At 37.9% G+C, this 23,997-nt stretch overlaps 1 protein-coding gene across 4 annotated transcripts in view; it reads left to right on the forward strand.

Moving 5' to 3' along the window:
- The window catches only part of LOC123029243 (amyloid beta precursor protein), a 145,731-nt gene that overhangs the window by 90,034 nt on the left and 31,700 nt on the right, over nt 1–23,997 (forward strand). For 2 of the 4 annotated variants that reach the window (XM_044441927.1, XM_044441926.1), the window contains exons 7-11: nt 4,085–4,252; nt 10,980–11,113; nt 14,279–14,353; nt 16,171–16,329; nt 22,386–22,514. In XM_044441927.1, the coding sequence (XP_044297862.1) occupies nt 4,085–4,252; nt 10,980–11,113; nt 14,279–14,353; nt 16,171–16,329; nt 22,386–22,514 (665 nt within the window). The remainder of the gene's footprint in view (nt 1–4,084; nt 4,253–10,979; nt 11,114–14,278; nt 14,354–16,170; nt 16,330–22,385; nt 22,515–23,997) is intronic. The other 2 variants (XM_044441929.1, XM_044441928.1) reach the window with 1 other exon arrangement.

A 23,997-nucleotide genomic window follows, 5' to 3' on the forward strand; every position in this document is an offset into this window, starting at 1 on the left:
TGGACTTCACATCAAGGGAAAATCTTTACCTTTACCTTTAATGACATAATCTAGCCTAATATATGGAAACTAAAATGTTGATAAAGCTTTATAAGAGATGTGTGAGTATCAAATGTTTCTCCTTTGAGCTTCCATGTAACCACACTTTTAGATGTTGTATCTCCTGTACATAGCAAAGTCTTCATGGGGAAGAATCGCGTTTGAAATGGGCAAGTGAATGACCTTGTTGTGGGCAAGAATATACAGTGGTAATTGGTTGTGCTTAAGACTGTTCTACTTCATTGCATTATTAAGGCCCAGGTAATACTGTATAAGTATTTACTGGGCTGACCTAGAATGACCATAAATCTGAAATTTTTCATTCACTTTTTATCTATTTATATATGGTATTTTGATATTAGTGCTATTAGTTATGGTTTTGTTTTTTCATCCCACTATTCTAAAGTTAGCTGAATGCATTCTGGTTTGTTCTTAATGGCTGTTGTTTTGCCATTCCTTTTTATATTGGGTGCATGTCTATTAGGAGCAGGAGGGAATAAAATTAAGAAACATTGAGAAACTTCTTGGAGTAGTAAAAAAAGCAGGACCATATCCTAAGGACCTTACTGTCCAATTACTGTCATGGAATCAAATATGAAGCTGCCAAGGTCACACTCTTACTATAAAAACTTACAGTGTTACCATTCTTGGATCACTGTGTGTAGTTGTGGACATAAGACCTAAAAAGGGAAATTGTGGAGGTAGAATGAGTAGCACAGAGAGAGAGAAAAGATGAGTAGAGACATGATAGAGTTGTACAGAGTTATGCATGGTAGGGACCCTGTGGATAGGGCGGCATTTTCCTTCCTCTCATAATATGACAACCTGGGGTCATCCAGTGAACCTGATTGTGGGAGCATTAAGACAGATAAAAGGACGCTCTTTACACAGGGCATAGTTAAATGATGGAATTTACTTCCCCAGAATGTAGTGGTGGCCACCAGCTTGGACAGCTTTCAAAGGAAATTAGACAAATTCATGAAGGAGAAGGCTATTCATGGCTACTAGTCTTGACGGCGTTATGTTGCCTGTGGGAGCAGAGGCGGTGTACCCATGTATGCGGGGAACATGGCCAGGGGGTACTGTTGTGCTCATGTACTATTTCCAGTGAGCAGCTGGTTGGTCTGTGTGAACAGAGTGCTGTGCTAGATGGCCCCTCACTTATTCAGAATGGACATATGTGTGTGTATCAGTAGGAAACAGTTGCCCAGTGAGTGGGGTGCTCATGAGTGGGGTGCTCATTAATGCAGTGAAAATTAAAATATGCAATTGTGGCAGCATAGCCAATCCTTTGCGATAGTGCTCTTTCCATTGTGCAATAACATTGGATCCCTTAGTTGAAATGAACATTTCACAAAAAATAAAATTGGATTCTTAATATAATATGGTAAATAGAATTATTATATATTTCAATACTGCTTAATGCAGATCCTAATTTTTCTCTTTCTGTAGACTAAAAATAAACGTTTGGAAGTGGCATTCAATCTTAATTGTTTGAGGTACAAATTACCATTTTAAGATTTTTAACTCTGTTGAAATAATTGTTCTTTGGCATTGCATTTAAAACGAATAATTTAATTTTCTTCACTTAACAGCCTGCTGGGAAGTATTACTGCCATTGTGTAGCTAATGCTTAAGCTTTATTCGTAAAGTCTGTGCCAGCTCCACAGCTGTCTCCGGGTAATTTAAAAAACAAAACAAAACAAAACCTTTTGTGAAAATAGGTTTCATTATGAGTATTAATATTAGCAGTTGGGATCTATTTTAAGCATTTTTGAATTAGTTATTTTCATCTGGTTTAATTTAACTTTGAAACTCAATTTAGAGAATGTGCTTGTAATCCTATAACAATTCCTTGGGTATTAGACCCGGTAAGACTTACTTCTGAGTAGACATGTATAGGATTGCACCCAAGTCTGTATTTGGGTGCAAACTATTTAGCTAAAGAATGCTTTGCTAAAACTTGAATTTTAAAAAACATTTGTATGGTACTGACTTCACAGCTACTTTGGTTCAACCTCCTTTGTTATACAGATACATGCTAGGAACCTGAATTCTCACTGCTCATTGGATCTTTATATTTAGTTAACAGTTTATCAGATTTTATCTGTTGGGGTGATGAAGTGATTCACTGCCTTTCACAGACGTCAGCATTTAGCTGCAAAATGTGGGTTTTATAAATGCATGCCATACCTTAAATATATGGCCTAGAGCAGTGGTGGTGAACCTATGGCAGGCGTGCCACAGCAGGCACACCGAGCCCTCTCTGTCAGCATGCAAGCCAAGTGGCCCCAGCATTGCCCCAGCAGTGAGCATCGGAGAACAGCGCAAATAGGGGCCATGCGCATACTTGGAAATGAGTAGCTGCACCATGCAATGATGTCACGAGCCGTGACTCATTAGCCGCAACTCGTCCAAGCTTTCACATGGCCGGTCAATGCACTGCCAAGGATATATATATATTTGCTTGGACTGGCTATGAGTTGTTTTTTCTAAACTAAAACCTCAGTATTCAGGTTTTATTGCAGTGTTGGCACTTTGCTATAAATAAGTGGGTTTTGAGTTGCAGTTTGGGCACTAGCTCTCTAAAAGTTTCTCTCTCTATCACTGGCCTAGAGTGTTGCTTGGCAAGCGTGCTGCAGTCAATGTAAAACTGAACAACTCTTGAGGAAAAAAGAAAGAGAGAGAACATCATTACGTTTGCTTAGTTGTGATACAGATACAAAAGAAATACATCTACAAATATATGAACAAGCACATTCATTGTGGGCAGTTCAGATTTGTCAAAATAGCTGCAACAGGAGTGAAATCTGGAAGAAGAGACATTATGCCTGCAGTTCATTAAGATATTAATAATTGTGCAATGGTATGGGCCTTTCTTATACATGGAAATATAACTCCTGGATTTAAAGAGCATATTTGGGTCTGTTAAGATCAAGTGAATTCCATGAAAAGAACTGTGGGATGAAGCAAACAGCTTAGGTGAGACAAGAGTTGGGAAGTCTGTTTTAGAACTGGCCAACACAGCCGAGACAAGTACCTCTCAGAGACATAAGATAAGAGGGTGGAGGAATACAGTGTGTCCACCAGAGCTTCAGTGAAAGTGGTCTTGGCTGGTAGGTCACTGATTATGACCTAGGGACATACAGTGATAGGAGAGGAAGTTAATCTAATAATTAATTATGTAACTATAGTTGCTATTTTAATAATTCAGCACTTAGAATGTCCAGTTTAAGCATCAAAATAATTACAGTACTCAACACAAGTTAAAACAAAGCATGTGAGAAAGGGGATAAAGCAGGAACTTCAATGCCATTGTAATACCATGAAGTCTTAGCAATGAAAGTGCGTGCGTGCATGTGTGTTTCTGCTTGGAACATTATTGGCAAAGGGCTATGGATATGAAGCTGGTGAGTAGCAGAATTTGAACTGGAGCATATAGATTTTCACCATGTCAAAATTTTAATTCTGTTGTGCATGGTGTAGATACTGATGAATGAAACCCTAATGAAAACTAATATTGTTAGCAACAAAGGTATTCATAGACATGTTGCACAATGGTATAGTCCTCTCTTATACATGGAAACGTAACTCCTGGGTTTTAAGAGCATATTTCAGTCTGTTGTTCTGTATCAAGTGTAATGCCCACAGTTGCTTGTCCTTCATCAGTTCTGGAAAAGTCTGAAATAGCTTTTTACTTATCTTAAAATTTTATTCTGGGGGATGATTTTATAATACAGTGATGCATGAGTATGTTCAGAGAAGACAGCTGTGTTTAAGTTTCTGCCTCATGGACTTCAGACCCTGGACTGATACAAGAGCAGCAGGTTTTGGTTTAAATCTGGTTTTAAAAATAGGACTTAAAGCAGTAGGTTTTTGAATGATGCAAATATTTTAAATAGGTGTGCCATAGGTAAACCACTTCCTTGGCTGACTCTTAGTTTCCTTGGGCTACATATTTAAATACAATTAAAAGGGGTATAGAATAACATTGACCATTCCACTTTCACACTAAATATAGTTCCTCCACATCTCCTATAATTAGAGGTGTGCTCTGAACAAGCTGAGACCGGTCCTTGCCGAGCAATTATCTCCCGCTGGTACTTTGATGTGACTGAAGGAAAATGTGCACCATTCTTTTACGGAGGATGTGGTGGAAACCGAAACAACTTTGACACTGAGGAATACTGCATGGCAGTCTGTGGCAGCGTCAGTAAGTGGACCTTTCCGCCTGTAGCAGGCACTTTCTCTTCGCTGTCTTGTGCCACTCTGCCTCTGCTGTTTGGTAGTGTTTTCTTTAATTCCCTGAGAATGAGTGCCTACCTCCACTAACCATGCCTCTGTCAATTTTCTAATTGCCCACGTCTTGTAGAATGTGTTCAGCCATTAGTGCATTTCTCTCTCCTTTCCTCTCTCTCTTTCTAGCCAAGCATGACAATTGGTGACTTCTTTCATCTGTGTTGTAGACACAGATTTTCTTGCAGCAAGGTAATGGAAATTGGGAGACAAAGCATTTAGAGTTAGAATCACTATTAGAAAACTTAATGTAGAAGTACTTTTTTTTCTGCATCTCTGTTTGATCTCATGCAAGTACAATGCACGATCAAATTGAAACAACCCAAAAGCCTGTAAAATTACCTTTGGTTGCTTTGTATTGGTAAACCAGTAAATGGTGGGAAGGACTGTGTAAGCAAAAAAAGTTTTGTTTTCCTTTGGAAAAAAATACCTGGTGGGGTTTATATAATTTATTTATTAACTATTTTTTCCCAAAGGTAAGGATGGTAAAGAAGTCTGATTTTCACATGAATGTACATCGTGTGTGTGTGATGACTCCAAACTGAAATACAACATTCAGACATTACAAAAAAACAGTCATTTTTATTAGAATGAACCTATAAGATCCTTGGGCTTGTAAGAAGGTGCAAGAAGGAGAGTGGAAATTTGTATTTCCATTATTATTAATTACTTGAATGCTAAACACTGGTTAATCTTAACTATGTTTTGTTTGAGCAAGCCACGTTTATAACTCATCGTCTCATGAAACTGAGTGCTGTTTCCTTATGGTGGATATTATCCAAGTGATGGTGTACCAAAGTGATAGTGATGGTGTACCAAACGGTGGTGGGGACTTCGTCACTCCTTGGCAGTGCAATAGCCTTGATTGACAATATTAAATTGACAGTTCTTATAGCCTTCCACCTTTTCAACACCATCAAGTCTGTGCTGGCCCAGAAAGGAGAGATATTAACTTCTCCCTGCCCCATTTTTCAGTTATTGCAGGTGTGCATATTTCATCTGCTTTCCCAGTTCTTAAATTGGCTCACATTTCCCTTTCATTTCCTTCCCAGCATATTTTGTTCCCAGAAGATCTCCATCTATTTCTGTGTTTTGTTTGTGTTTTAAACTGTCAGAACCACAGTAACTGCAGCAGTCAGTGTGCTGAAAAGGACCCATGGAAAGGTGCAGGAGAGATTATTTCCCTTTTCTAGAATAGTTGGAAACTTGAGGAAGTGCTCAAAAGTTGGAGGGCCCTGTGAACTGCCAGTTCAACAATTAACATTTGGAGGATTAAATTACTAAATGGCTGAAATTGGCGCCATCTTTTGGGGTACCCCCTTTCCCTGCTTTTCCTCTGTTTATTCATACTTTGTGACAGACAGCTGGTCCAATGGCAGCTGGCAGTTTTGTGCAGATAAGCCTGGATGCCATGCCCTCCCTTTGACAGCTGTGACAGACAAGGAAATTGAGCAGACAGGGCTACACATGCAACAAAATGTGCAATTTTCAATAATAATAAAAAATTAAACCCCAGCTAAGAGAAGACAGGTTTGTGGCAAAAGATACTGGGATACCAGCTGGAAGGACAAGGAAAGGTTGAGGAGAACAATCCATGGTGAGCTCAATTGGGTGCATCATGCATTGTTCAGTGAATAGCCAGCCCACCATGGACCATTTGCAGGGTGGTTCACTATGATGTGTGAATTCACCCTTTAACTGTAGTTTAAACTAGAGTTCAATGGTGCTAAATATTCCTTTGGGGCGTCAAGTTGCTGCAGCATTTAATTCTTGGTTGTATCTTTTACACTGAGCCAATGCCATAGCCTGCAGTGACAGAACTGTGGACTGTGCACATGGAAAAATGAAATACTTATGCTGCAATAATTCAAAAGCTTGTCAGTTTGAAGCTGCATGTGATATATGAACTAATACTGTTCTCTGAAGTAGGTGACAACAAGTCAGACCAGCCAAATTGCGATGAGCTAAGGTGCAATTGTGGCATTCCTAAGGAGACATCATCATATTGGATAACTCTGCTTTAAAATATGGCTACAAAGCTATAAAATGGAATGTGTGCTGAGGTTAAAATGTGAGACAGATAAATGAACTGTTGAGGTTAGATTACCCTAGCAATTTAATTGGGCAAAAATAGGTTGGCTAGAATTTCAGTGCTGTACATAATTTGATTTTTATTTTAGCTTTTAGACTGGCATGAGTAGGGTTTTTTTTTAACAGTGGGGATGTAATTTATTTTACTTTAGTTGGAAGGAAGACAAATATATTTGCAAATTAGATACTGAAGTACGTTTTGTATAATCTCATTTTTTGAAATGACAATCAATTTTGCATAATAAGCACATGATTTCTGTTTAACCTCTTGTACTTTTGTTTTACCCCAGCACATACTCCAAATCAAATCTCATTTAACATTTCAGCACTAAGTAGGATGCAGTGTTAATTCTCTGATTAATTCTGGCTGATGGGTAAAGAGTCAAGAGAACTTGGAAAGTTAGTACATGCCAAAGAAGTTCCTATCCATCATATCATACTTCTTGGATGGAACAGAATATATGTATACAAATACACATATATAAAATTTTACACACACAAACAATAAATATACAGGCTGGCTTATAATTAACCTGGGTTCTTGGTTGCTTGGCAGACTTCTTATTAGTATTCTGAATACTACTGATATTTGCATAAAAGCGTTTGTAGTTTGTTGGAATAGAAGAGAATTTTTGATTAACCTACCCTATATTCATTAAACCCCAACTGTTTTAGTCTTGGTCACAGTAATTTTTTCAAATGCAAAAAGAAAAAAATGCATGACTTACTGGATAGAGAAGTAACGCTTCCCACATTGTATCATTCCCAAAAGGAATTACCATTCTCTCAAGTCAAGTTGATTAATGAGCTGCATTGTGTTATGCACCATTACTTTGACACCTAGTTTCTTTTCAAAATAAAGTCAGAGAGGCCAGTGTTTATCTGTCCAAATAAACTACCTTGTTTTTGTTATATCAGTTTAGCTACTATGTAAGCACTGCTGGATATAGGATGTTGGTTACTTTGTGTCTTGTAAGCCAACAGCTAGAATTGTGCTGATCCTTGAGCTAGTCACTTCTAGCCCAAATGACAGCCTGAGAGCTAGGCATTTCTGTTAGTACTGACTATAAGCAGTACTATGCTGGCATCTCTGGAAATGTTTACCATGCCCTCTTTTGTTTCGGGCCCTGTTCACCACTTGAATGCAGGTCCCATGAGCGTCTCTGAATTAAAATTGACCCTTGGGCTAGAAGAGTTCCAGTGCCGCTGATCTAAATGCATTTCTATCCAAAGACATAGTAAGTGTAGCTGGAGGGTTGATACTACTGAACTTAGGGCAAACATGGTACAGAAATGTTTGGGCAACTGACAAATCTCCTATTTCCCAGCTTACTTTTCACCATAGCTTTCTTACCCTGGACAGATGCATACAAATGTTTCCCCTCAGCCAAACTTTGATACAGGGCATGAAGTCAGCTGAGAGAAAAGTATTTATGAGGAGAGGCCATATGGAGATAAGCTGTTGGGGTGTATGAAAACCCCTTTATTTGCCTCTTTATTTATTTGGAACATTTATATGCCGCCCCACTCTCAAAAAGCCTCGGGCTTTCAATGTGAACGAGGCAGACCTGGGGCTAAGCAAACTGGTCTGCTGCTCAGGCATTCAGTGTGGCTTTCGTTTTCTCATTTTCTCCTATTGTAGCTTCTGTGTCATTCTCTAATCAAACTAGGTATGTGGCCTAAGTTTCATAGCAGTAGTCCCAGGAAGCAACCAATATCGAATGGCATCTATCTTCTACCAGTGCAGCAGTTTCCTAGAAGCCAGCCTGGCACCGTCTAACTTTCTGTGCAGCTGTCCTTGCAGCACACATGTGGTCTCTCAGTGCTTCTGATCCCTGAGTGTGCCAGGTGGGATTTAAATAATCAGGCTGGGCTTGTGGACTGCTGTGTCAGCCAAACTCAACCAGGGCGAGTTCTGTGATGGTTAAACAATACTCATGAAACAGTAAATAAGCCATGGCAAGCTGTTTGTGCAAACTCGCCCAGTGTCTTCAGATAAGATTTTTTTTTAATAAAGTAAAATAAAAGACAGGAAATGCCATGGGCCCAGACTGGCAGACCAGCCCTTTTTTACAGACTTCACATATGCAAATTATAGAGTGTCCACTGTTCTCAGTTACCAGTTTCACTGCAGCTATAGCAGTGCCTTTTGTGGAAGAGGATTACATCATCCCAAGTACAAGATACTGCAATCTGAATGCTAACAGCATTTGATGCCTTTGGGACCAAGGTGAGCCTGCCTTTCCACAGAGCAGATAAGTAGAGCTATGCATTTCTTTCAGTGGGAAAAGGTTTGGTAGGGCCTTCAGAAGCAAGCCCTTGTTGAGAAACTCAAGTACAAGCTGGATCCACCTCAAACTGAAGTGATTTGCTTTGAGTGACATACAGACATTCAGTGTTGTTGTTTGTAACTACAGGTTCTTGTTTATGTAATCCCTCTAGTTCAATTAGCCTTGCTGGTGGTATCTGTGTAGACACAAAAGTGAGACTAGCTGTTTACCTAACAGCAAAGCCTGTAAACCTTTTCATCAAGTTGCTGCTACAACAGCTGAGTTTTTTTCCTAGTTAATAGTGTCAATCAATACCATGACTGTGGCAGTAGGGAGCTGCTACTGTGAACTTTTCTGAGTACTGTTGATAGGCAATTACAGCTGCATTTTCAAGTAACTCAGCAAGTAAATGTGGATGTGTATTTTTCTTTAAACAATAACAAGTAATTTTATGTATCTTGAATATCTGGCATTGAAATAAATGACTTTCTTTACCAAAATTGTTATCTAAACTCAAGCTGCAATGCTGTATTCAAGTATGTTTTCTTACAGGAAAATCTACTTGCACAATTTCGTATACTTCTTATTCTCACAAAGGATTTCTGCAAATTTGTACTGCCTACATGTATGATATGTTCTTGGTGGGTTAGACCCCTCACTTGGCTAATGACTGAATAGACAGAAGTGCACAGAAGCTTGAAATAAAATATTCAGGTTTTTTTTTACTTTAGAAAAACATCTTGCTGATTGATTGTCAATTGCACATCATTTTCATTCTGAAAATTTACTGCCTGGCATTTCTGAAAATTGCATTGCTGCAAAAGGAATAAAAATGGATTTTTACAAGTAAGTGTTACATAAACAAGGAAATACAAGAATCAAATTTAAGGCATGATACTTTAAGTACTTATCTCTACATTTTAATTTCATTTTTAGGGTTACATTCATATGCATGCCTAGACAGACTCCTAGCATTCCTTAGACAGCATGGTTGTCTGGGAAATGCTGGGAACCATAGGACTGCTTTCATTTTCCACATGGATGGAATGGTGCACTAAATATGCTTTTAATTTGTAACTGGAAAGGAAATTTAGGGACGGATCATAGTTCTTGTGATAGAAAACCTAATGTACATTGCAAATGCCCCAGGCTCAATCTCTTTAGTTAACAGGATAGTCCCTGATATGGAAGACCTCATCTAGAAGGCCCTGTGCTCCCTGCGTTCAGAAAAAGAGGGTCACGACATTTTTATTTCAACTTGTCTCTTTGCATTGTTATGGTTTTGCATGAAAAAGGTCTTTTACATTTTGATCTTCTTGTAAACTCTCTTGCTTGGCTTCAGTAATGTAACATAGAATTACAATATATAAATAAACCTGGAGCATTGCTGGTAGTCAGAATGGAACAGAAAATACTGGACTAGATGAGGAAATAGTTAGACCTTATATAAGATCTGGACTGAGAATTATGGTTAGTGTTCATTGTGGTTTAGGAACACTAGGCAGGATCCTATTACAATTTGCCTTAAAATTGAAGCAAAGGGTAGACAGATCCAGTATAATTAGCAAGAAAAAGTTGGGACCATTAGTAGTTAATTTAGGTCAGTACTGTGAAAGAGAAGTATATGACCCTTTTCTTACAGTCTCAGATTTATAGATCTATGTAGATCAAACCATAATCTCTCATTAGTATGAGCTTGTTTGTTTGAAAGTACACTATTCCTTCCTCCCAGAGGAATGCTTCCAGATTCCAAACTTTATGTGTTCAAACTTGACAATCTATTGAACATGATGATAAAAATGTTTGGTCGTTATACTGATTAGTCAGTTTCTTAATGTAAACAAAATCCATATTCTTAAAAGGTATGAGTATGTAAGAAAAGATATCACCAAAAAGTCTGCAGAATGCATGCCCTGCCTTTGGAGATGCTTTTAAAATACGTACAGTACACGTCTAATGGTGTACATGTCTGCTTTCAAATTAAAGCATTCAGGTTTAAAATTCTGCCTCCTGTTGTAGTTCATATATTTTGAGTAGACTGGGAAAACTTGAATCTTTGCATGCTTTCTTAATGTACTCTGTGGGCTTAATCTTTATCTATGCATATTTTACTCTGCAATGCAGCAAAATCTGTTCTTTATGAATTTCCCTGTCTGCACATAGATTTCATTCTTCTGGTAGCTAGAATGGTTATACCCTATGGGAAAAGTATCAGTGCTTCCATGCTTTACTTGTGAATAAGCCTTTCCTGCTGTTATTTCTTTCATAAACCCCTATCCCTAGTTCCCACCACAGCTGCCAGTACTCCTGATGCTGTTGACAAGTACTTGGAGACACCTGGTGATGAGAATGAGCATTCCCATTTCCAAAAAGCAAAAGAGAGACTTGAAGCTAAACACCGTGAAAGAATGTCCCAGGTGAGCTACAAAATTGGTCTTGGAAATTGATCATCTAATAGGGGCTTGATGGCAGTTTCCCCCTTTGCTCATGGATCAAAAATTGATTAATTTATTGGCTTGCTTTTCTCTCCACAGTTTTTTTTCCCCTGTGAGCTTGCACATAATACTAAATTACTAAATAAAATCAAATTTGATTGATGGTTTTAGTCTACTAGTTTGAAATAATTTTAGTTAATGATCCATGCATTTGTCAAAACAGTACCATTTTTATTTTTTTATTTATATTGGTTTTAATTATTCACCTTTCAGGGAGTCTTACATAGGATTACTGGTGTGGTTTATAATTTTTTAAAAAAGTAATTTTAAAAATAAACAAATAAATTATAGCCGAATTTGATCCAAATTAGCTGAGGACTCACATGCTTGTATGTGACTTCAAAGAGGAGATCAGATGCTTCTTTCTTCCTTTTTTCCCAATGTGCCTGAACTGAGAATTTTGGTTAGTGTTAACTGTGGTTTAGGAAGACTACCAGAATCATAAAACAGAATTTAACACTGCCCAGCTTCTTCAAACCAGGATTGGGCAGCTTGTTACCCATAAGCAACATGGGCACCCCAACCCATGCTCCAATCTGCTGTTGAAATTTGGTGGTGGACAGCAAGCAATCAGCAAAGTGCTGTTGCATTTTGGTGGCACACCAGAAGATGATAGTCATAACAGAAGGGCTAAATTCTTTTCTAAATTCCTCTAAACTTGTCCCTCCTAAGCCTCTGTAGTCCAAAACATCTGGAAAGCACCAGGTTGCCTGCCTGTGCTTTAAAGCAACATTCCAGTTAGCCAACGCACTGCAATTCCATCGTATGTACTGCCTTCACCAGAGCCATTTCTCAAGACTGATCACAGATTGCATCAAGCTGTCCTTTTGTCTTATTCTAATCAGTGAAAGTAGTTAGTCACAATACAAGCCCCATTAATTTCAGTGAGAACAAACTACAAATAGCTTAGTCTGGACCCAGCTTTTAATCATTTGATTACACTCTTTCTCATTTGTAGCCTCTCGGTCTGTCTGCCCCCTGACAAGTTGTCTTTCTGGTCTGAACGAAATACATGCTTCTCTGGACATGTTCTGTGATTAACTATAGAGCAGGGGTGGAGAACTATTTTCAGCCTAAAGGGTAAATTCAATTTCAGGGACACACTTGGAACCCATCTTCCTCTGTTGGGCAGTGCGGAGGGCAAAGTGGGTGGAGACAACAGGAACAGGGGTAGGGCCAGAAATACCAAAGTGAGAAATCACAGTGTAGCTTTGTGTTCTTACCACCAGCACCTAAGCCTCAGGGGAGACTTCAGAGTGTGGAAGATCTGCATTAAAGCCAGGGAACCAAGGAAGTATTGGCAATTTCGTGAAGGGGAAGGAGGTTGAGGAGTATCTTGAGATTCCCTCAGAGGCAGAGGTTCTTCCCTGTTGATGGGGATGGACTCCTGAAATAGATCTGCCCCTTCTGCAGCCTTGTCATAAGACTGGCTTAGTTTTACAGTGTTCTTCATATAACTTGTACAAGCAAATAATTATAATTGCTTGTAGAAAAAAAAATATTTTGAGAATTTTGACATGGTTGGACATTCTTTTTGTCTTTAACAAATGATCCAAAATAGTATCTAAACATCTAAAACCTTTGCATATAACATCTACTTGATAAAACCCAGTGTAAGATATAATGGGATTCATGTGATCAGAGTTTATCTTAATAATGTGAATCCTTCCTCTTACTTTTCCTAGTTCACCCTGTCCTACAACTGCCCTCAAACCATTATTGTATCATTCTGCATGTTCTGAATTCTGAGGACTGTTTGACTTTGAAATGGCTGGCTTCTTTAAATCTCAAGCCAGAAGTTGTCATTTTCCTGGCATGAAGCAGCCAAGCCTTTGAAGTACCATAAATCTGTATGGCTGTGATAGCTTGGTGTTTTCATTGAAGGAGAATAACTTTATAAGCACATATGGGACAACTTCATGGTCTTCAGGCAGCCCTTCTTTGATGAATGTACATATTCCTTTCATTTTTCTTCTTGTTACTGTCATTTGGGGGGGCATAAATGGAAGTATCGTAATTTTTCTAAGCCTGTGACCTTCAAAAAGAAGGCTCTCTCTCCTTCCCCTTCATGGCCTTGCTACACATGGACAGTGTCTGGGAAAAGAAGATGCCTTTTTTCTAACCAGTTAGTATAAATAGAGCATTCAATTTTTACTTCTGACAAAATGTAGCCTTCTAAAATAACAGCTTGGACCCATGTCTTACTTGAAAGATAATCATGCTGTTCAGGTTCTGCAAGCTATTTATCATCTCTGCACCGGAGGTGAACTCTGGGCCTCCAAATTTACATCTGCTTAGACCAACCATGTGAGCTATCATTTTATCTTCTCAGCTTCCTCATCCTTGAAGGGCCATAAAAACTTGCTCTAGTGGAATACCACCATATTGTTGGCAATAAAGCTTTTTCTGCAATGCGTATTAGCCAACTGCCATTGACCTTTAAGAAACAAACAAGGCATTGTTTGGAGGATTGTGCAACTTGAGCAGTTTGTGTGGAGCACAGAACTGTGACAGTTTTGTGCCGTCTTAATGACAAATACAGCCAAAGCAGTTAATTGATTCCTAAGGATATTAGTGACAACCAAGGAGTTGGTAGCATTTGTATTCCAATGTTTAGCTATTTGTGTTTGAATGCAATGTTGTGCATGATTAAGAGAGCTGGCATGCAAAATTTATGATCATTGTCTTTAGTTTGTGATGGTTTTCTGCCTGGGACTCCTCAAATAAACAATGGATAAGCATGTATGGATTTATATTTTTTAGATTGGATTTGTTTATTTACAGTATTTTATACCTCACACGTTGCAAAAGTCCACAAGTAGCTGAAGTTATAATTGCATATTTATTTATTTTATTTATTCAATTTATATGCTGCCCCACAGCAGCATATAAAGACAGCAGCGAGACTTCCTTCTGAGACATATAGCATCTCTGATAGTCATTCTGTTTTAAATGCCAATAACCATTCTTTCAGTTTATTTTACTTTTATCTTCTTAATATTACTCCTTAAACCAAGCAGTCATCGCATACTGCCACACAAGTATAAACATAATACAAATGCTCACGTTCTGTTTAAATCTGGGTAGGTCATGAGGGAATGGGAAGAGGCAGAACACCAAGCAAAGAATTTGCCGAAGGCTGATAAAAAGGCTGTCATCCAGGTAAGAATAATTATGCTCTGTATCAATTAAGATTGTGAACTAAAAGACATATTTGTGATATAACTGGGTTTTCTTTACCATTTAGCATACATTATGTCCAGAAAGCCAAGATAACTGGAAGACAGACAAACACAATTACCTCAGTAGCTCGCCACACAACTACATGATGGCCCTTTACAGCATTTTTATGAGGATTTTTTAAGAATTCCCTTTCTTCTGGATACATCTTAACAGCACTGCTGTTTTTAATGGAACTTACCTTAAGTCCCCATTCAGTCATAAAACTCCCTGGGTGACCCTTGGGTCTCTTTCTCTTTCTCAATTCAGTCTACTGCACAGTGTCATTGAGAGGATAAAAGAGAAAGCAGAACCTTGGACTTCATGTGCCTTGAACTCCTTGGAGGAAACCATAATGTAAATGAAACAATATAAAAGCCAGTTACAGATTTCTTTTTTTAAAAAAGGATAGCATTTCCAAGATACTGAGCCTTAAAGCAGATGTTATTTTATTTTTAATTCACTGCAGTAAGCGGAAAGCCTCACTCTGGGTTAGGACTCTGTCTTACGGAGAGCGTGATTTGTCATTCCCACTATGGACTGTGGTCTTGAACTATACCGGCAGACTGTCACCTACAATCTAGATTTGAAAATAATCCTTGGAGCAAATAGATCACTATTTGGCAATACTTTTTGCATGTGTGTATAAGGATGCTTAAAACCACTCTGCCCCATGCTCAGCCCAATCAACTTACTCTAGACAAAAAAATAAAGACACTGCTGCTAAGCGTACAATTAAAATAAGCTGCACTTTTGGCATTGCTTTCTGTAATCCTGTGCCTGTTCAGTACTGTGTTCTTTTTCACATATATTTTGGTCAAATAGCCATATAACATAACTATTGGATAGCGTGTATGTAATGTGTGCTTCGAACTTTGCAAATATTGGGACTTGTTCTTTTCTAAGTTGGGAAGAGTCTGCCCACCCCATGTGCTGTCAGATCCCTTATATGTGTTGAGCTGAATTAACCTCATTCATATTGTGACTACTACAGTGTGATCAAGATGGACAGTCTCCTTTTCCACCTCTTCCACACAAGATGAAAAGGATGAGGAGGGACTCCCATGTTGACACCCAATCAGGTTAAGGCCCTATTTTTGCATGTCAGCAAATTCCTCTCTCTTTGAGAAAGAGGAATAATATGCATGGGACTTCCATGCACTCCATCACTGACAGGCGCATGTTCTAGCTCTCTCATTCTTTGAGTGGCTCGGTGGAGGGGAGCACTCACCACTGGCATTCAGAGTTGTGTGACCTTAAGGTGGCATTGAATGCAGAAAGATAGTGCCTGGAAATAATTTATAGAGACTATTATTTTCTTATTGGAAATAATACCTTTTCAGATCAAACATTTAATCAAAAACACTTTTTTAAAAAGCAAGTATGTTATTTCTATCTCTGGATTTTGTTCTATCAAGTATGGGCTTTCTTATATACATTCAAGGGACTGATTATGATGATGATAATAAATAACCCAGTAAACACTGTAGTTCTCATAAACTGGCTCATGCCACCTTTAAGCACAGCTCAGGAGTCAGCAGAAAAGTTTCTACCTTCCTTGGTTTTTGAAGATGCTTAGAAAAGATGGGCAACATGGTAAAAATTCAGAAAATGCTACCTGCCCTAAAGAGCCCAGACAAGTCAGTGCAATAACCAAGGCATTTTTAAAATAGTTAATATTATATTTTAGGATGAAGTGTACTGGCACCTGCTAGTTTAATTTTCTGTCGTTCCCTCATGAAATGTGTTCTTTTCAACAGCATTTCCAAGAGAAGGTTGAATCATTGGAGCAGGAAGCTGCAAACGAGAGACAGCAGCTAGTAGAGACTCACATGGCACGGGTGGAAGCCATGCTCAACGACCGTCGTCGTGTTGCCCTGGAAAATTACATCACAGCCCTGCAGGCTGTTCCTCCCAAAGTAAGCAGATCCCAGAATGGTACAAGCAGAAATGTGCAGTTGTATCCTGAGCATGCTCATTTGGAAACAAGTCCTTCAAAGGGAACGGGGCTTCCAGTCAGCAGATCTATGCATATCTGCTTGGGTAAAAGTCCCATTGAACTGTCTGAGACCAGAACAGTACTGTAAAGTGTTAGGATGAGCATGACCTGAAGTTACGTTACTCTCTTATGTAATACTTTTTCCTCCACACCTCTGCAGCACGAAAACTCTCACTTGAAGTCTCTGGGAGACTAATAAGCACGTCCAGGGAAAACGGACTTTAAAAACTTCTAGGGTTTTGTTTTGTTTTGGAAATAATCCATCCATAATGCCTTTGGTGCCCTTAGTGTCACAAAACAATGCTAGCACCAAGATTTCTGTTTGAAGTGAACATTAAGAGGGTTGGTTGGTTGGTTTGATTGCTTGTGATTGCAAGCAGGTAGTGACCTATATAAAGGATAATATTCCGCATAGACAACATTAAAATCATGTCTCATGAGTTGCTATTAATTGGAAGGAAAAATAGAGCAAGAATATTGCGATGGGGGGGCAAGAGCTTGGATATTCTCAGAAATATTATTTCTGTATCTTTTGAAGATGCATTAGCTTACATATTAAAGGAAAGGAAGACATCTGTATGTGTCTGTTAAATGAACTCAGTTATATTTTTGGTGGAGGGGGAATATCACTCTGGTGGTAGAAAGAAAAAGTACAACTCCCAACATCCTGTGTTATTTAGACTGTGTTCAAGAGAAGAGGATGATCACTGTAGTGAGTTACTTTTGCAGTGTTACAAAGTTTGAGGCTATAGCGAGAAGTGATTTGATTGGTCTTGTTTAGGATAATCATCATTATTGGCAGGTTAATTACTTCAGGGAGAGTCAGCTGTAAAAGCCATATGTAAATACTGTCTTCTGACAAAGATAAATATGATGAGTGAAGATATTAATTAGGGCACGATTCTCTATGTTTTTGGACAGGAAAAAGGCCTGAATTTCCAGCATTCCCCCGGCTAGCCATGCTCATTCCAACATGCTGGGAATTGTAGGACTTTTCTTATGAACAGACTTCCACCCTTAGATTTTTTGCTTACTCTTGACAATATCGAACAATATTTTATAGAGCTTAGACATCCCCTGCTGGTTTCTCTGAGTATTACATACTTTTCCCAGTTACACAGTTCTCACCGACACACATACAGGTAGTGACATATCTGAAATAAAGAAAAAATAATACTAATTAGTATTAAATCACAAGGTTCATCCAGTTGCTATATATGTTGCATAGTTAATACTTGCTATAGGCTGATATAGCCATCAGTTCAAGAGCATAAGATATTAAAAATTGTTTATTTTATTTTAACTATAGCTGCCCTGTCACAACTAGGTCACTGTCAAATAAAATTATTCATTTGAAAGTATTTATATAATTACATTTAAATCCTGCCCTCCTTCCATCATGCAATGCAAAGTTGGGGTATATGCTGTTCCCAATCTGTCTTTCATCCAGGCACTGATACAAGTGCCACTGAGTTTCAACAAGGTTGATGCATTATATCCCTTCAGAGATCTTGTGATAGAGCAGCTTTTGTTGATATTTAGCTGTCAGAAATTGAAAGACTACACAAAATAATCTTCAGGCATAATGGAAAGGAGGGTTACTATTAAATATATGCTATTATATGAGATATTTATTATTATTATGGTTATTTGAAAATGACAGTGTTTTGCATTTTAAAAAAACCCTTTACCTTTTGTATATTGAAACAGTGGTATAAGTCGATATTAAGCTAATGTGAAGAACACCCTGCTTTTGTGTGTGTGAGCTACAGCAATATTAACACCATTTAAACTTTTTTTCTGATGCAGATGTTGTTCAGTTCTCAGATTTCTATAATCTAGGAAACCTAAGCCTATAATTATCAGAAAAGAATGACCTATCCATAGATACAGCAAACAGATATCAGCTTTTGTGCAGATGGTCACCTTGTCCTCCAAATCCTTAGTCTAATATTAATACTACCAATGCAATGTGCAGAGTGCTGAGAGCTATTTGTTCTACTTTCATAAGATTTTTTCTTCCATTTTCCTTGTCTCTAGTTTTTGTAATAAAAATTTGAAACACTATTCATCTGGCTTTTTCTGAGTGCTCTCAGAAATGTTTTAATAAATAAATAAATAAAAAATACAATCCTTAGCCTCATTTTGGTAGCACCTAGCGTTTTACAGCACTTTTTTTTTTTTTAAACACAACATTTTATATCTTGTAAAGTTGAGGCCTCAGGGCAAACTTCACAGCAGGACAAGAGACAAAAGAGATGAACAAATGAGGGAAATGGTGAGAAGGTTGGGAAAGAAAGAAATTAGACTGAAAGTGGAGAGTGGGTAGAGGAAAAGAGAATGGCCATTGTTACTTGGTTGGATCATGTCCTTTTGGAATTTCCCAAATTGTTGGCTACAGGATGCCGATCTCTTAGATTGATCTTACCTGTGGCTTTTCCTTTTTCTAATGATTCAACTGCTTAGTTCATTGGATGATTCAACAGGTGGATTGCTTTTAGGAGTTTACAAGTGGACCTACAAGTTAGTGTCAATTGGATTTTGATAGCTTTATGATTTTAGTGTTATCGGTTCTAATTCTCTATTATCTTGTGTGTTTTATATTATGTCTTTTGTATGGATTTTAATGATGTGACCCTCCCAGATGGCTAGTGGAGCAGCATACACATTGAATGAATGTTGCAGTGTGGCAAGGACTATTCTGGCTAGTCCTGATGTTTCCCATGATACTGCAGCCCATTTATTTCGCTTCTCACAGTTTTTGTTGACCACCAATCAGTCAGTGTTCAGTGGGCACTTAGTATGCTCAGTCCTTATTAGGCTATCTTGGGATGAGTTTCCTTTCCCCAAGTTCTTTTTAAAGATAGTTATGTATCTCTTGTACACAGGTATTGCCATTTGGGCTACAAAAGCAACTGTAGCCATCTCTAAAGCTCAGAAATGGAAAGGTTTAAATGTTTTTCTATGAGTATAGGGAGCAGCTGGGTTTTTTCTAGGTTTACATATTTGAGTTTTTAAAAACAACCTTTTCTTAACAAGGCTTACAAAATTAACCTAGAAGCAACAGCAACAAAAATCAAATGTGCATTGTATTTGGAAGTGCATTGTATTAGTCCTATGGGCAGCAACTAGGGAAACTGACAGTGGATTTAAATTTGACTCTGCCTATTTTATAAGCGATAGATATGTTTAAATGAGTAATATTTCCTGTTTGCATGAAGTTACATTTCATAAAGCTAGAAACTAATATAAAGATACATTCCATTGTAATGACCACAAGAGAATATGACTTCCAGAAAATATTATTCTTGGGTGATTTCATCACTAAATAAACCTTGCGGAGTTGACATTCCATTGTTTTTTCATTCAGCGCTTTCTGTAGGATTGTAAATCTTTTTCATTTCTAAATGCTCACCAATTCAAGTTGTACATCAATGCAGTCATTCCTGTTTTCTAGGAGGCTACATGTCAGAGGCAGACATTATAGCTTATCCAATTATTCAAACAAAAAATACTTTAACACCTTTCAAAAAAACATTTCCAACCTTCCCTTCAAAAACTACAGAGGTTGCCCTTAATTTTAAAGCAAGGGCATAGAGTTACAACTTGTGGCATTGCAATGGTATGTTGAATTTGGGAAAAAATCCAACTGGGGGTGCTTCAAGGCAAAGGACCCCTAATGCTCTCCAATCAATGCATTTTTAATCATTTCTATCCATAATCCCTTTTCTTTAAAAAAAAAACTTACAGCAAATGTAAAGATTTCTGTGTGTGATTTGTGTTACATTGCAATGGGGGAAGGAATTAGGTTTTGTGAGGCCCAATACATGGGGGAAAATACGGGAAAGTGACAAGAAGTAGGCTGTTGTCTGGACTTGTGAGGGAATACAGATTTTTCTGCAAACACCTTTCTGGAAACACCGAGAGTGTTGTGAGTTAGTGGTGCTGTTTGAAATGTCAAAGTAGAGAAAACAATACCATAAATAAAACAAATGTAATAATGCACATGCCAACAAAAGTATCTATTATTTAAAATAGAGTAAATGCATCATTTAAAGGGGGTGGAAATTGAATATGGTTATTATCCACATGTAAGTTTAGCCTAAGTCTCCACTGGCTCCAGAGGTGACTCGGCAATTCATAGGTTGACTTTTAAGGAGTTAAGATGGTTTTAAAAACACTTGTACTTAAATTACAATTTTGTTCAGACATTATCATACAAGCTTGATAATGCATTGTATACAAAAGGGACTTGCAAATTACCCTTCTTCAGAATGACCCTTGTAGCTTTTAATAACCACTTTCAAAAGATCCAACACAGTATCATGCCTTTGCTATCCCATAGCTAATAAATTAGGTTGTTGTTACCATTCAGGTCATAGCTTGTTGTCTTTTAAAACAACATAGCTTGTTGTCTTTTAAAAGAGCTTTTGGTAATCGTTCTGCACTTCTGTAATTACAAGGGCTAGAAGCTGTCACACTCGATTATCCGTTCTCTAACTCCTTTAGTTTGATTTAGGCTTAGCATGCGATTTTTTAAAAATCATCTCATCATTTAGCACCAAGAAATCCTATTATGTACTGTATGAATTTAATTTAATTTAATTTTTTCATTTAATTCTTTCCCAGACATTTGTGTTTTAGATTTTCTCTCAAAAACTCCCTAGCTTACAATATCTAGCTTGCTGTATTTCAGCCTTCCCACCCTAGGACACCCAGGTGTTTTGGACTTCATAAGCTGCAGTCAGCATGACCAATGGTCAAAATTAAAGCAGGGTCAGGGAGCGGAATTTTAGCCCCAGGAGGGCTGAATTTTTCCCCAGACCTGAGGGAACCCCATGCCTGCTATATAAAACAGGTAGAAAAAGGCAGGCAGGCATTGAGTCTAAGCATGAGCCTGAAAGCATATTTGCATGGTCCAGAAGGACCAAAAGGGCTTGTTTAAGAAAGTTAACATGTACAGTGGAAGAACTGTAAATACAATCCTTAATTGTGTGTGTGTATATATATACCCTCTTAGCTTCTGTTTGTGCAGTATTAAACTTCTGGTCTGCATTATGCATGAGAAAGAGAAATAGCTGCCCAGAATTTCTGCTTAGGCAGCTAAATGAGCTCTTTCCTAAGAAATTGCCTGTCCAAGATGCCTGTGTTACAGTGTTGTATTTTGTATATGCAGCTCACAATTAACATTTTGAGGAATGAAACTTTCTGGTTAAATGCTGTGCTATGATGAACACAAATATGTATTTGCTTAACTGTCAATATTGCTGCATTGTTGAAACCTAGAACCCTTGTAGTTAAGTCACTAGCTTTTAATGGATATGGAAAAAATATCTCTACTCAGGGGAAAACTTTTCTAAAGACAGGGGGTCTTAATTGCCTGTTCAGAACCAAGACATCCCAAAATACTTTGCCTTACAACAGAGTAGCAGATGGCAGTCAGTTTGCACAGTAAGCAAAAAGTGCTGACACAGTGCTGTAGAAAGTTCTGGCTCCGTTAAATCACTGTTTATAGTTGGGTAGGCTCTCCTGTAGAGAAAATGGTCAGTCAACCATTTGGTCAGTCAATCCACATGAATGCCTTACCATACAGAGTCTTTTACTGAAACTTCAGTATGGTGGCTGTATTGTCTAAACACAAATTCCATTCTTAAGCTTAGTTTTTCTGATTCAGAGAGCAGGGTTGTATTGTCACATCCATGAACCAATAGTACTCTTATATGATTCATTCTTTTGTAAGGTAGTATTCTTTTAACATGGAAATGTTTTCCATCCTGAAGAAAAATAGAGCTTTGATACCAGGCTAAGTACTGGTAAATTCAGCACTGTTCCTGCTGCTTATACCATGTCTGAATAATTTTGCTCATATCCCAGTTGTTTGTACTTTGAAGGACTGCATATTCTTATTAGCAGAAATGATAACTGCCTTAGTGCTTGTAATATGATTGATAGATGTGGCTGCTTTTGCTTCCACAGCCTCGACATGTGTTCAACATGCTGAAGAAATATGTGCGTGCTGAACAGAAAGATAGACAACATACGCTCAAACATTTTGAACATGTCCGTATGGTGGATCCTAAGAAAGCTGCACAGATCCGATCTCAGGTAATATAGTCATCAAAAGAGAAAGAAATCCAGTTTTCATACTGGATGAATGTTAACTTTTTAAGACTGTCCTAAAAAAAGACTTGTAGTAAGTTAGTGTCAGCTAGAATCCTTCTTTAGGTATATTACCTTTGTTGACACCAGCTACTAAAGATTTTATACATCTTAATTAATATGGTTGCACTATTTTTGTAACAATTTTGCTAGTTGTTTGGGAGTTTGGCTAGATTATATTTTTATTATATGCTACTTCCTGGATTGAATTGATCAGACTACATAAATTATTTCAATGTTTCAAGCAATGCATAGGCAGCACTTGTAGATTTATGTAGCTCAGCACATCAGTTACTGCTTTGTAATAGGATTCTCAGGCATTCCTAAACAGAATCTATTTAGAAATCCTTGTGCCTGTTGCCAAACTTTTCTTACTCATTGTGGCAATCCATATTAATGGTTCAATTGTTTCTTGCCTCATGGATCACACAGTCACATGCAAAATACACATATCCAAGTCAAGGTTTTGCTGCTGTTGATTTATGTATTTTGCATGTAATTGTGCAGTAGGGAGCATTTAGATGTTTCCCCTCCATAGATATTAACTGCCAGTCTGAATATGGATTCAGTGGCTTTAAGGCATAGTGTGTGTAACACAGAGCTTAATCTGCAAGGTAGCTGAGGCATCTTTATACTGATATTAAAATGCATTCTTAAAAGGAAGCTTTCTATTTTTGTGCAATAACTGTAGTAATTCCCATCCAAATTTATGTAGGATTATGAAAAGGCAAAAAAGGATTAGATAACTTAAAATAGGAAACTTTATCTGAAATATTCTTCCCCAATTTGATGACTTGAATATATTTTGAATTACAGCTCCCAGCATTTATGATTGTTGCCCATGTAACAATGGTTGGGGCTGATAGAAGTTGAAGTTCAGAATATCTGGAGCATATTACTTTGGTCTAAAACCTACATTTTAAATCCTTGCACTCCATTGAACTGATTAGCTGTTCTGATCTCCCACAGAGTAAAGTAGGCAAAAATACAATGATGATAATAGCAACTACAAGTAATTTTAAATAAGCGAAGCAAAGCTGCAACTTCAGCCTTGCTAAATTTAGTTACTGATTAGGAAAAGGGAAACCATGGATTTCCCTGGGTTTAAAATCCGTTGGTGCTTCATATTCATATAGGTATGTCCTTCTCTCTTTTTCCATCAGTCCCTGCAAAACAGGCAGGTCTAATCCATTCGAAAGGAGTCTCCATACTGAAAATTGGCTAGAAATACTTCGCTACTTGGTCTTGTTACCAGCCTTGTGCATTGTGGTAACATTCATTTTTATACGCCGTTTTAATAGGCGTTAATCATGCTTGACAAGAGTGACAGTAGAGGCAAAGCATAATGTTGAGGACAACTGGCACAAAGCCTCTTCAAGTGAATGACAGTATTGAAATACCCAGTGACTTTCTAATGGATTGCCAGCTA

Source organism: Varanus komodoensis, unplaced genomic scaffold, assembly GCF_004798865.1.
Source record: "Varanus komodoensis strain SLA01 unplaced genomic scaffold, ASM479886v1 scaffold4, whole genome shotgun sequence".
Taxonomy (NCBI): domain Eukaryota; kingdom Metazoa; phylum Chordata; class Lepidosauria; order Squamata; family Varanidae; genus Varanus; species Varanus komodoensis.